The sequence below is a fragment of the Amblyomma americanum genome, chromosome 4 (genome assembly GCF_052857255.1).
Source record: "Amblyomma americanum isolate KBUSLIRL-KWMA chromosome 4, ASM5285725v1, whole genome shotgun sequence".
NCBI lineage: Eukaryota > Metazoa > Arthropoda > Arachnida > Ixodida > Ixodidae > Amblyomma > Amblyomma americanum.
The window spans coordinates 149732117-149744172 of NC_135500.1; the positions used below are offsets into that span (position 1 = coordinate 149732117).

Here is a 12056-nt window from a genome sequence, read left to right on the forward strand (position 1 = left end):
CAGTAAATCTAGGGTAGTTGAGCCAGCAAGATTACCTAACACTGTTTTGTACACCAGACTAGTGGGGATACATTATCCATACAAGTCATCTACACGTCCCATAGTTGGCATACCTGCAGCATGCTTCCTTTTGTAGCTACTGCTCATCTTTACACAACGAAGGTTTCTTGCTCGCAAAAGCAATACTGTGGGCACAAACAATTTCACACCATTGCTTAAAGTAGCCTTTGACAGCTTGCAGTTTAGCCCAGGCAGCTTGGTTGTAGATTGTTAGTTTCATTTCATTTTCAGGACGTTTTCATTTCTGATATGTGCCTGTGGCCTGCTTTTTCTTGGGCACCTTGCCAAGGGAGGAACTTTAGGCAGTTTATCATTTGATGGGAGATAATGGTATTGCATTTTTTTTTTTGTTGCAGTTTAAAATTTCTCATTAAAACTTGAGGAGCATGCTGTGTTTGTGCAGCTTTCAGACAAGGACAAGTCTCTCCTGGAGGAACGCATCAAGCGAGCGTCACGCACACGCCAGGTGCCCATGTTGCCGCCTGAGGAGTCTCCTCCGGTCAAGAGCCAGACACCACCACGTCCGCAGTCGGCAGTGTTTGCGTCGGCGACCACTGTGGAACATGCAGCTGAGCCAGAGGAGGTGGTGCACAGGTAAGCAGGAAATGCGCTGTTGCGCCACTTGTTCAGCATGGCTGCTGTTGTGTGACATAGCGTACTTTGCTGGTCACGTTGAATGTTATAATTTGTTGTGTATCTTATATAAGGATGTTACTGTAATTCAGATCATGATTCGCAGCCATTGTGGGCACCACAAGATTTGCAGATCATGCCACTAGTCGGCACAACTAGTTATGGAGGTGCAAGAGCTGCCTTCTTTCATCTGCACTCAAGCAGGCACATTAAAAAGGCAAACTTGCTAGGTCTGTTTGGACTCGCCACGGTGGCTCAGTGGCTAGGGCGCTCGGCTACTGATCCAGAGTACCCGGGCTCGAACCCAACCGCGCGGCCGCGTTTTCATGGAGCGGAAGGCAAAGACACCTGTGTGCAGTGCACAGATCCCCAGATGGTCTAAATTATTCCCTTCCCTTACGGCCAGTTCAAGTGTCAGCCAAGAAGTGAGACAGATAGTGCGCCATTTCCTTTTCCCAACAACCAATTTTGAAATTTAATTTTTAGGTCTGTTTATATTTACTAGATTGGGTTAGACATCTTTATTGACCAGGCTGTTTTATGATTACGAGAGGGTATGTTGCAGTTTTCTATTCAAGTGAATTAACCATAGCTTTCCGCACTTCTCCTTTCCTTTCGATATGTTTCAAATGCTATTGGTGAAAGCACTATCTGAGAGAAGGAAGATGAAGGTCTGCTGGAATGCTGCAGTTTCATTTGTTTTTTTTTTTGCTTGCTTCTACTCTTATTCCTCTTTGACAGCAAGATACCATTGAAGCTTCGGTATTTTGGCCTCGTTTGCTTATTTATGTTTCTGATCCACTGTGCAGTAACTGTGTGCAGCAGTCTGACCGTGCAGTGACTGCCATCTGATGTGTGTACTGAGGGGTGCGTCCTCAATCCTTTCTCCTGCCCTGCTGCACAGGCGCCCCAGGACTGGGGCACCCTTGGGAGCTCGTCCGCGGTCACTGGGGGTGACCCTGAGCTCTGACTTGGAGAAGATGCTGGAGCAGGCCGCCTTTGCTCCGCCCAAGGTCTCGAGCCTCCAGGAAGTGGACGCTGATGCCATCCTGTCTGAACCAGATGTACAGCTGCCCTGGAGGTGAGCCTCATCACCTTAGTCTTAGCTCTGCAGCTTCCTTCTCAGCATCATAGTTACATTATACAGAAAAGGTAGCGAGGCCTGTGCCATGCATGCAGAACTGGAGAGAGTGACTGCAATCTAAAGGCAGGTTAGTCTTTGGGAGCTTAAAGGGACAGTGAGGAGAACTCTATCAATTTTTTTTTGTTACCAAAATCTGATAGTTCGGCATTTCATGGCTTTGTTGCCGTTTGTCCGCGTGCGAAAGATGCATTTACTTCAAAGAAGTTTGGCCCAAGTTGAAAAAGTTTTCCCGCCACTCCGATTCAAACTTGAGAACACTTATGACATCACAAAGAACTCTTATGACATCACGGAGAACTCTTATGGCGTCACAGGACGGAGTGACGTGAAACATGACGTAAACGCAGACTCTGTGATTTCTGGCCGCTAGCGGAAGTGGCCGCTGACGGAAGACGTTCAAGTACAGCAAGAATTTGAAACCACGCGGCCCAATGTCCCAACTCGTGACGCAGAATTTCACCATCGCAATTTAGGAGGCTCCCTTTAAGCTTGAATTTCGTTTTGTTTGATCAAGTTTTCGATCCCTCCTGCAGATTGAATTAATGAGGTTCCAGTGTGCACATTGTATGGCAGCTAGTGCGAACGGGGTCCGAAAAATCGAGCAGTCAGTTCCGATGGGTCCAAAATTTCAGGCACTCTTATACTTTGGCTCTGTGGGCGATGTCGCGGTGCCATGAAGAAGTCCGAATTTTCGGTTGTCGACTGTATTCGCAAACCCCTAGTTTTGTCTGCTCCTCCTGTGCATTCCAGCATGCAAGCAGTGCCAAAAGGAGAGAAAGATCAGGGGACAAAAGTGCGACTGAGGTAGGCCTGGGGTCCCTTCAAAGCTCCGCGAATGCAAAGCTGCTTTCTAGGCCTTCAGGCTATGTGCAGTGAAAATCCAGATGTCTAACGTTCTTGCTGTCTTGTGTGCTATGCAGGCGACTGGAGAAGAGTGCCAGCCCCCCGAGCCATCAAGTCCGCAGGCTTCCCACTGATGCGCATTCCCTAGGCATCCTCATTTCCCAGTTGACATCGCAGGAGATACCCGTTGTGCTCGAAGGCCTGGCCCAGGTACACGAAATCTCTTTTCCCATGCTCTGCTGAAGTGCTTGCATACCTTTTCTCGTCAGACATTCTAGTCATTGTTTAATGTGTTGCTCTCGCTTTGTTGTTTGTCTGCACCATGGTTCGCTGTACAGTAAAACCCTGTTATTTTAAGGTAATGGTACTGTGAAAAGTATTTAAACAAAGCTGTCTTTTTTTTTTTATTAACCGAGCAAAGTAAAAAAATTGGGACCCAGGCAAAAATTTTGTTGCGGCAAATGTTGCTATTATTTTTTGACGAACTTTGAGATTACAGATTTATCAACTTATCATAATACCAGTTATAACAATATATCATTTATAATGGTGAAATTCTTTAGATTTCAGTTCTCCCATTGCCCCTCTGTAAAAATAAATCATATGTAATCATACAATTGTCGGCAAAAGAATGGATACTATATAATTCTACTTCGATTTGCCCATTTTTACCCTCGCATGAAGTTTCACGAGAAAAATGGCTTTCATTTTCCAGATACAGTGAAAGCTCGTTAATTCGACCCCCGTTAATTCGGACAATCGGATAATTAGACCTGCACGCATGGTCCCTACAATTATATATAGGAGTCTATGGGGCAAAACTCTCGTTAATTCGGACAAATTTTACCGCCCATCAGTTAATTCGACCTAGTTCCACGGCCCGCCAAGAGCGGCGCTACTGTAAAGTTGGAAAAAAAGAATGTAGTGTAGGCCATCCGTACGGTCATCGTCATCAGCAGTGCGAGAGAGGGCGAGGGAAGCAAGGTTAGCAGTGGCCGAAGCGCCCGGTGTCTTTCTTTGTGCTTCGTTGCCTCTTGCAGTCGTGCTCAGTCGTTGTGTTAACCCTATCTTCAGCAAGTCTCGTTTTGGCGTGTGTCGTCGTTGCCCCGTGTTTCTTGCTGCTACGATCGCGGTTATTGAACCCTAACACGCCTTTTCTGGATATTGCGTGCTTTGCCAGCGTGTTTACTGTGCTGTTTTCGAGTGCGTAGCGCGCTGTGCCTGCGCGCCTCGCTATCGCGTCCTGCTCCGATGGCGACACCGGCAAAGCGCACGGTGAAAGAAGCCGCAGAAGCCTTGTCCATGCTGGAAGACTTCTGTGAACAAATTCCGGATGGTTCGCATGCCGCGGAGCATCTGGCAGCTGTTAGAGCTATTGTAGCCGCTCAAATTCGCCCGAAAAAGCAGACGACGATAACAAACTTCTTTGCCAAATAAAGGTATGTCATGCTGGGGCAAATTTCATGTTTTTTATGGTTCATTCGATATTTCGACATTCGGTTAATTCGACAAATTTTCGCGGTCCCGTCAGTGTTGAATTAACGAGCTTTTACTGTATGAAGGCGATTCCCCAGGTGTTAAGCCTAACGAAGCAGCGTTCAGACGCAGTTCGACTGGCTTGGTTTTGACTCATATTAGAGTGGCTGCAGCAGTGTCTGCATTTGTCAGTAGATGGCGCTAGGAACAATGCGCGGTGTCCATCGCGTATGTACAACTAAAAGGGTTTTAAACGACGTGCGCGTATGCTTGTATTTCATCATTTAGTATATATTTCAAAAATATTTTTATTTGCGCAAAATACAAAATAGCAATTGTCGCGCCACACAAGCTTGGCATAAGACACGAGAACCACATCAATGGCCATTGAGATTTGCCGTGTAGCAGCAACACAACTCCTTCGAGTTCGATGGCGATTGAGAATTTCGAGGGCCCATGACTTAATGGCCATTGAAACTGGCCGTGTGACAGGGGTACAGTAAAAGCTCGTTAATTCGAATTCCACGGGGCCGCCAGGCCAGTTCGAATTAACCAAAATTCGAACTAATGAAAGTGAGCAAAAATGGACGCGTTTGATGCCCAAAGGGCACGAAAAACATTTATTTAGCAAAACAATCTGTTATCATCTTCTGCTTCTCTCTGAGGGCTACCGTAGTCACTCGGTCTTCTAGCGCGCGAATGCAACGCAGGGAGTCTTCTTCCCCCTCTTCAAAGCTGAAGAAAAGGCGCACGACATTCAGCGCTCCCATAACTTCTGCCGCGGACGGACGCACGAGCTCTTGCTCCTCGTCGTCGTCCTCGTCTTCTGCCTCTTCTGGGACAGATTGCTCCCCAACAATTTCAGCGACAATGTCCTGATCACTTCGGGCACCGCACACTGCTGCATCGCTGTCTCAATTTCCGGATACTTGGCTAATCGGAGCCTTTTTCTGTTGCTGGCGAAATCTTCGGCTTCGTAGGCATTCTAGATGGCCTTCCTATTTCGGACATAGGTCGACAACGTGCTTGGTGGAATCCCGTGCTTTTTCGCGATTTCCACTTTGCTGGCCTTCCGTTCGTCCACCTCGCGTAAAATCGCCACTTTCTCCTTCACCCTCTTGGCGCAGTATTTCCCACGCGAACACATCTCGCGGACACAAGCTCACAGCAAGCGGCGTGCAAAACGAGGGCTAAAACACTAAAACGTCGTTCCTCGAAGCAGTCGCGGCAGGAAAGGCTGGTTAGTACTTGTTGCAGCACCCTAGCGGCGCCCCGATGGTTGTGCCATCTATCGTTCTGCCGTGAAAGCTTCCAACGATGGTTTTCAACAGCGGTGCTTGGCAGCGCGCAGTTCGAATTATGGGTGGCGGCGCCAATTTTTGAGTGAATTAACGAGCTGTTACGCGCATAGACTTCTATGCACTGCGGACCGGACCACGATGACTATTTCTAATTATCCAAAATTTCGAATTAACAAGTTGTGAATTAACGAGCTTTCACTGTATAAGACTATTACATGACTCTGTTCTTGTTTCATTTGCGAGCACTTGCACGTGGCAAACTGCTGCTAACTCAGTGGCTCACAGCCTTTGCGCTGGGCTAAGTAGTTGAACACCATTCCTTGTTCCTTGTGTGGCAGGTGGACAGCCTGTTGGAAACCGACGGAGGCTCTGTGCTGCTGGGCTCTGCCGACCAGCTGGTGAATATGCTGGCTATGCAGTACAGACTACTGCACAACAAGCACATCACTGACGACCGAGTTGCCAAGGCAGATGTGGTTGACCTGTACCGCCGCATGGCCGCTGTGCTGCTCAAGGTGCTTTGCTCCTCCTACTAGACGTACACTAGGTTAAACCAACATCTTGACCTCATGCCGTTCATTAGGCTGGGTAGGTAATATGGCTTGCAGGAACAGCACATGGCTGCCCCACTGTGTTTGTGTGTCTGCTTAGCATTCCAAACAGTACATGCTTCAAATATATGACGCTGCCAGAAGACTAATCTATCTTGCCACATGCAAAAACCAATTTTATTGAAATATGTGCAGGTGTAGTGGATTTTGTGTTACCAGCTTACAAGCTGAGTCTGCTAACCTCATGTGCAAGCGTTGTCTGTCTTTATTAAGCATGTGTTAGTCGCTTGCTGATATTTCTCTTACAGGGATGGGAAAAAAGGCCGAATAATCAAGCATTCCAAAAAATGGGCCCTTTGATGTTAGATGGTTCTGCGATGCTGTTAAATAATAGGGATGTTTAAATGGTCGGCAGCCAAGAAGTAGGCTAACTGCATTGTTGCTTGTCCATCCTTATAGACAATGCCCGAAGGCAAAGCTCTCGCTGCACGTGATTCAGATTTCACACCTGCCTGGAAATCTGACTCCGCCTCCATCACAGCTACAGAGAGGATGCTGGGGGGATGTGTGCCCCCGTCCGCAGGTGTTTGACGGCCGTCCCTTGGGGCGACGGGTGAGCAGCGGCATCCTGAAGGAACTGCTGCCCCAGCTGCTGATGGTGCTGCTGGATAAGCGCATCACCGAGCTCCGCCAGGGACCCCAGTTGCAGCGCTCCATCAATGTGCTCGCTCTGCACATCATCCGCAACGGGAATCCCACCTGCGTACTCAGGTGCGGACTCTTCTCTCTCTCTGCACATCTTTACCCCCCTGTGGGCTGATCAGAGCTGCACATGAAATTTAGCGAGTCTTGGCACACGTAGGAAGATAACCACGGTGAAGTCAAAACCATGGTCAATTTCAAGCTCTCGCGCGCTTGAGAAGTTTAACTGTTAACATAGAGGGTCATCCCGGAATCATATAATACGTAGTTGGTACAGTTGAACCTTATTATAGCGAAAGTGTAGGAGCCTGGCATTTACTGTATAATCTCGTTACAACAGATCCGGTTACAATGGATATTCGGATATAACATACCGATTTGCGATGTTTGGTCGATTTTCCTCTCTCTTCCATTGACTGAACTTCGCTTACTGCGGATTCGGCTACAACGGACATTCGGATAGAGCGGACCAGATTTTGGAGATAATTTGGATTCGCACTTCGATACAGCGGACTTTTTGGCAGTAAATGCGGCCTGTATTCAAACGTTCCTCGGATCGCGGCGACTGACGGCACGAGCAATGACGGCGGGTGCCATTTTGCTATCTCCATCTACAGCGCTCGGCGAACTTGGCAGAGCGCCAAGACGTGCGCTCTAAGCTGTAGCTTGAACATTCACATTAGACACTCCTCACTGTCCTGTTTTTAACCTCACAAGAAGCAGTTTCTCGCTTCAACCAAGGAATGGCAGCAACCAGCAGAGCTGTTGCAGCACAGCTTGGTTACAGGCCTGGGAGCTGCCTCATTAGTAGGAGCCTTGAAAAAGATAAACAGAGGCTGTGCAGGTCTGATAAGGGTCACACAAATGCTGAAAAGGTGAAGAAGAGGATGGCCAAGAAGCACAAGCCTGACAGCACCCAGGACTACTGCCCAGGACTTTTGTGAATGTGTGCCAGATTCAAAGAAAATAGCAAGTGATTTTCTGAGCTTTTTTTTTGTCAAGTGTCAATGCAATACAGAGGTTTTCACAATCTTTACATGAACAGATTTCTGTAAATTTGGTGTTATTGTGTTCAGCGATGACTGGGCTGCATGCTAAAGCATTAAATTTTTCCATTATGATCAGTAAACAAAAATGGCAGAGTAAGCAAAACTTTGAATGCAATTTTCTCAGCTTTGCTTTTTCGATCAAATGCCTTTGCCTTACGGAACTTTTAATAATGTTTTCATCGACTGATTTTATTGAAGTAGGTATCATTTTTTTCAGCAACACCTCAGCTACATCCTAAAGCTTTCCAATTTTCATTAAACCCAATAGACTAGCAATTAGGTCAGATATAAACTAATTACTCCCACATTGTTTTCTTTTCCTACTTTGTTATTCATTCATGACCTATGTGATGACATTTTAAAAATTTCTTTAGCTTTAGGATGTGCAATGGGCCCTTAAATATGACAGCATTACTTTAAAACTTGTTTTTTAATTAAGAAATCACCATAATGGCCCGTAAGAAAACACCTAAGTGGTATAAATTATTTTGCCATATCTTCATTTCTAGATGAGATATATAAAATCTGAATATATATTTGGGATTAGCACTCAAAGATATATCTGCATGCCAATTTTCAGGAAGCTGTGTTAAGAAAAAAAACGTTTTCAAGACCCTCATCTCCCCTTAAGTGCATTTCCGGAGAGTCGGACAGCGTCGACGACAGTGTGGTGGCGGGCTGGAAAGACCATTCGCTGCCGGGTCTGCTTGCAGGCTACGCTCCGCGAGATATTTTCAACGCTGACGAAAGCGGACTTTTTTACAAACTGAGACCGGGAAAGACGCTCGCTTTCTCTGCAGATGCATGTCACAGGGGAAGCAGTCTAAAGAACGTGTGAGCATTCTTCTCTGCTGCAATATGGATGGGAGCGAGAAAGTAAAGCTCCTTGTCATAGGGAAGTCTAAAAGGCCCTTATGCTTGCACAAAGTGCACATTCCTGTAGACTGGGAGTCCAACAAAAGTGCCTGGATAACGAAAGACATCTTTAACAAATGGCTGCTGAACTTTGACAGCAAGATGAGGAACGAGAAGAGGAATTTGGTACTGTTCCTTGACAACTGCTCGAGCCATATGCAATTACCAGAGCTGCAGGCCACCAAAGTGTTATATTTTCCTCCTGGCACAACTTCAAAAGCACAGCCAATAGACCAGGGTGTTGTTCACTCTCTCAAGGCAAGATACCGCACTCGCCTTGCAGAGCGCCTGCTCTATGACATGCAACAGAAGAGGGAGTCTGTGATAGACTTGAAATTTTCTGTACAGATAATCTCAGCATTGTGGGAGCAACTCGATGCAAACATTATTAAGAATTGTTTTCATAAAGCTGGATTTATTTTGGACAACAATGAGCCACCAGCACCAGCCACCAGCGACGTGGCTCATAGAGCCAATGCACAAGAGCACCTGAAATTTCGGACGCACCATAACTGACTGCTCAATTTTTCGGACCTCGTTCGCACTCGCCACCAATGCCTAAGCCGCCATATAATGTGTGCAGTGAAAGCCCATTACTTCAAACTGCAGGAGAGATCGAAAACTTGACCAAATAAAACGAAATTCAAGCTTAAAGGGGGCCTCTTGCGATACTGAAACTCTGCGCGAGTCGGCACATTGCGCTCGCGTGGTTTCGAATTCGTACGGTTCTTGAACGTCTTCCGCCGCACAAGTTTTTTAAAAGCAGTCAGAGTTCGCTGAACTCATCTACGCCGAGTCTTTCATTTCGAATACGGGAAGAGGCATCAGCGAAGCGCGTGGGAGGCATACGGCATCATGGCGACAGCAAGCGTGGAAGGAAATGGTGGTGCATTTTAAAGCGAGGTCAACGTACCCGCTGCGAAGCGCACCGCAACCCTGAATTTTCTATCGTAAAGTAGTAAATAACTGGCGTTTTGATGATGGGCATGATGCACCTCATTATACGCAAGCCACCGCAGAGTGCATATCGTCGAATATGATGCAGATTTTGGCTCCAGGCGCTGGGACTAATACGGAGGCCAACGACGATGGGGCGCTTGCTTCGGCCATTTCTCGGTTATTATTGTTTCGCCATCTTATTGTTCTCGTTCTGGGCCCATCGTACTGCGGGCGCAATGCAGCGGCGTGTTCTCTTTCCCGTTTAGACTTTGTCCCAACCCATTCGTTCATCGGCGACATGCCGAGGGCAGCACAGCCAGGCTGAGCTCGTGAAAGCGGTCACCGCCCATCATCTGTGCACGTGTCGCACGGCGAAATTTAGTCATTAGAAGCTTTAGAATGTGTACAACACAACTGACCTCTTCCTCCAGCATAATAGCAATAAGTTCATGATTTTTTCGATGAAATTTGGTTTTCCGAACTGCCTGATTTTTCGGTCGTTTTCACGGTCCCTAGAGGGTCCGGAAAATCTGTCTACTGTATTCGATATTCAATTCGATTAGAATGTTTGGTATTAAAAATTAGAAGTCTGCATCTCGAGCAAATAAGATTTCTGGAGCGCTTGCTTCATGTGGTTTCGGTTCAGCATACCTCCTCTGGGATGACACCGCAAAGCACGCACAGACAAAATCCCAACTCCATCAACACTTCCTAGGCATACGCGCCGCGTGCCTGCATGCCCCACATGTATGCTGGATTCGGTCTGTGCACCCGCGTGGCACCCAGATCCCTTGTTTGCCGATGCCCGCGCTTCCACGGGACGAGTTTGAGCTGACCGCAGCTGCTGCAGCAGTTACTCTCCGCATGAAATACGCTAATCAAGAGTGATGGCGCTAGCACGAGGGGGAGCTGAGCTAGCATGAGAAGACACATGCAGATGGGAGCCCGTTTCCAATTCCATACACAGGGCGGGGGTGGGCATGCGGTGCATTCTAAAAGCAGCAGCTGTGTTGTGACGCAATCGCAATTAAAGGGACTATGAAATCATATTTAGTCAGTTTGGGAAAAGCGCACAGTGTTTTATCACTTGTCACCACACTGAAAAAATTAACGTAGCTTCATCAACATCGAAGATATTGCTAATTAAACACTCCGCCTTGCCCCATCTCGCCAACGTCAGTTGGGCATGCCCAATGGGGAGGGTGAGCTAACAATGCGTGATGAGGTGTTGCCCTATTCAGTTGCAAGCAGCAATTTTTAAAAATTACATGCAAGTTATACGGTCCACGCAGTGCTTCTAAATTTGACTCTAATACTCCCAAAGACTGCCTCCACAGTTTGTTGCTTTAGAATGTGGCCATCAAAATCGTTTCAGGGTTTAAGGGCAGCAGTTAGACGCTGCGCATAAGGTCTCACACCCCACAAATATGTGGGCACCACATGTAGGTAGACTCCCCCAGTTCCCAGTGGCAATTTTTGCAGAAAGTCGGCAGAACTTGAATCAGTTTGAAAAAGTTTCAATTCACTCTTTCCTTCATGTACTAACGGCCTTGTATGTTAGAAAAATGCATGATTTTGAAAATGCTTATTGTGCTGTTCAACCTGCTTTTTTATGGCAGAAGTATTCGAAATATTTGCTTAAAAATTATTCTGAGAATTGCTATTCACTTCAAACCAAAAAACCACTATTCGCACACCTTTACTTATTGCATACTGAAGTGTTTTGGGATTCACTTTTTAAGTAGCAGCAATAGTTTTGCCTTTATTTGTTCATGTTTATGTGAGCATGAAGTGGAGGCAAGGAAAGGTGAAATGTGTTCTCTGCATCAGTGATAAACTATGTTTGTGGAATATTAAGGTGGTACAATATGAAGGAGTGTAGATGCACCTTTTAAAAAAGGGGTAAACTTCGATCTCTCAGATTTATCAAACTTGGCTTTCCAATTTGCCCCTGTCCTCCCCCACCGCCACTCTTTCAAAGCTTGTTGCAGGTTGTGGTAAGTAATCAAGTGATGTCGCCTTCTTTGTCTTACAGCGCATTGATAACACACTTGCACGACTGCCTGGGCAACATGAGTACCCAGACATCCGAGAAATACATCGACCTAGTCGTCAAGGCAAGTCAACTTTTTCTCTTCCCTCCCCGTTTCCTTTTTTTTTTTACCTTTCAAACTAGTTTCTTTTCAACTAGTTTCAAATTCCTATGTATGGTACATTGTGCTGTGTTTTGCTGCACATACTTCAAGAAACAAAATAACGTAAGGTTTGGTCAGTGAAGAAAGTGTCGGCGAGTAGTTTTGACTTATGCAGTGGTTCTCAAATCTTGATCGACCTTTTGGTGCCCATGAAGACGAGTCTGTGGTCTACAAGGCATATGCTAAAATTTATGGCTAGATGGCAAGGAAACAGGAAATCCTGTGTCTTTAGTTAAATCTGGCATGTG

General features: G+C 46.4%; 1 protein-coding gene across 1 annotated transcript in view; it reads left to right on the plus strand.

Annotated features, from left to right (window-relative positions):
- The window catches only part of LOC144128521 (cytoskeleton-associated protein 5-like), a 68466-nt gene that overhangs the window by 38138 nt on the left and 18272 nt on the right, over window positions 1–12056 (plus strand). Inside the window, 6 exon segments of the mRNA XM_077661964.1 lie at window positions 464–654; window positions 1598–1774; window positions 2758–2890; window positions 5796–5972; window positions 6592–6779; window positions 11649–11730. Of these exon segments, the coding sequence (XP_077518090.1) occupies window positions 464–654; window positions 1598–1774; window positions 2758–2890; window positions 5796–5972; window positions 6592–6779; window positions 11649–11730 (948 nt within the window).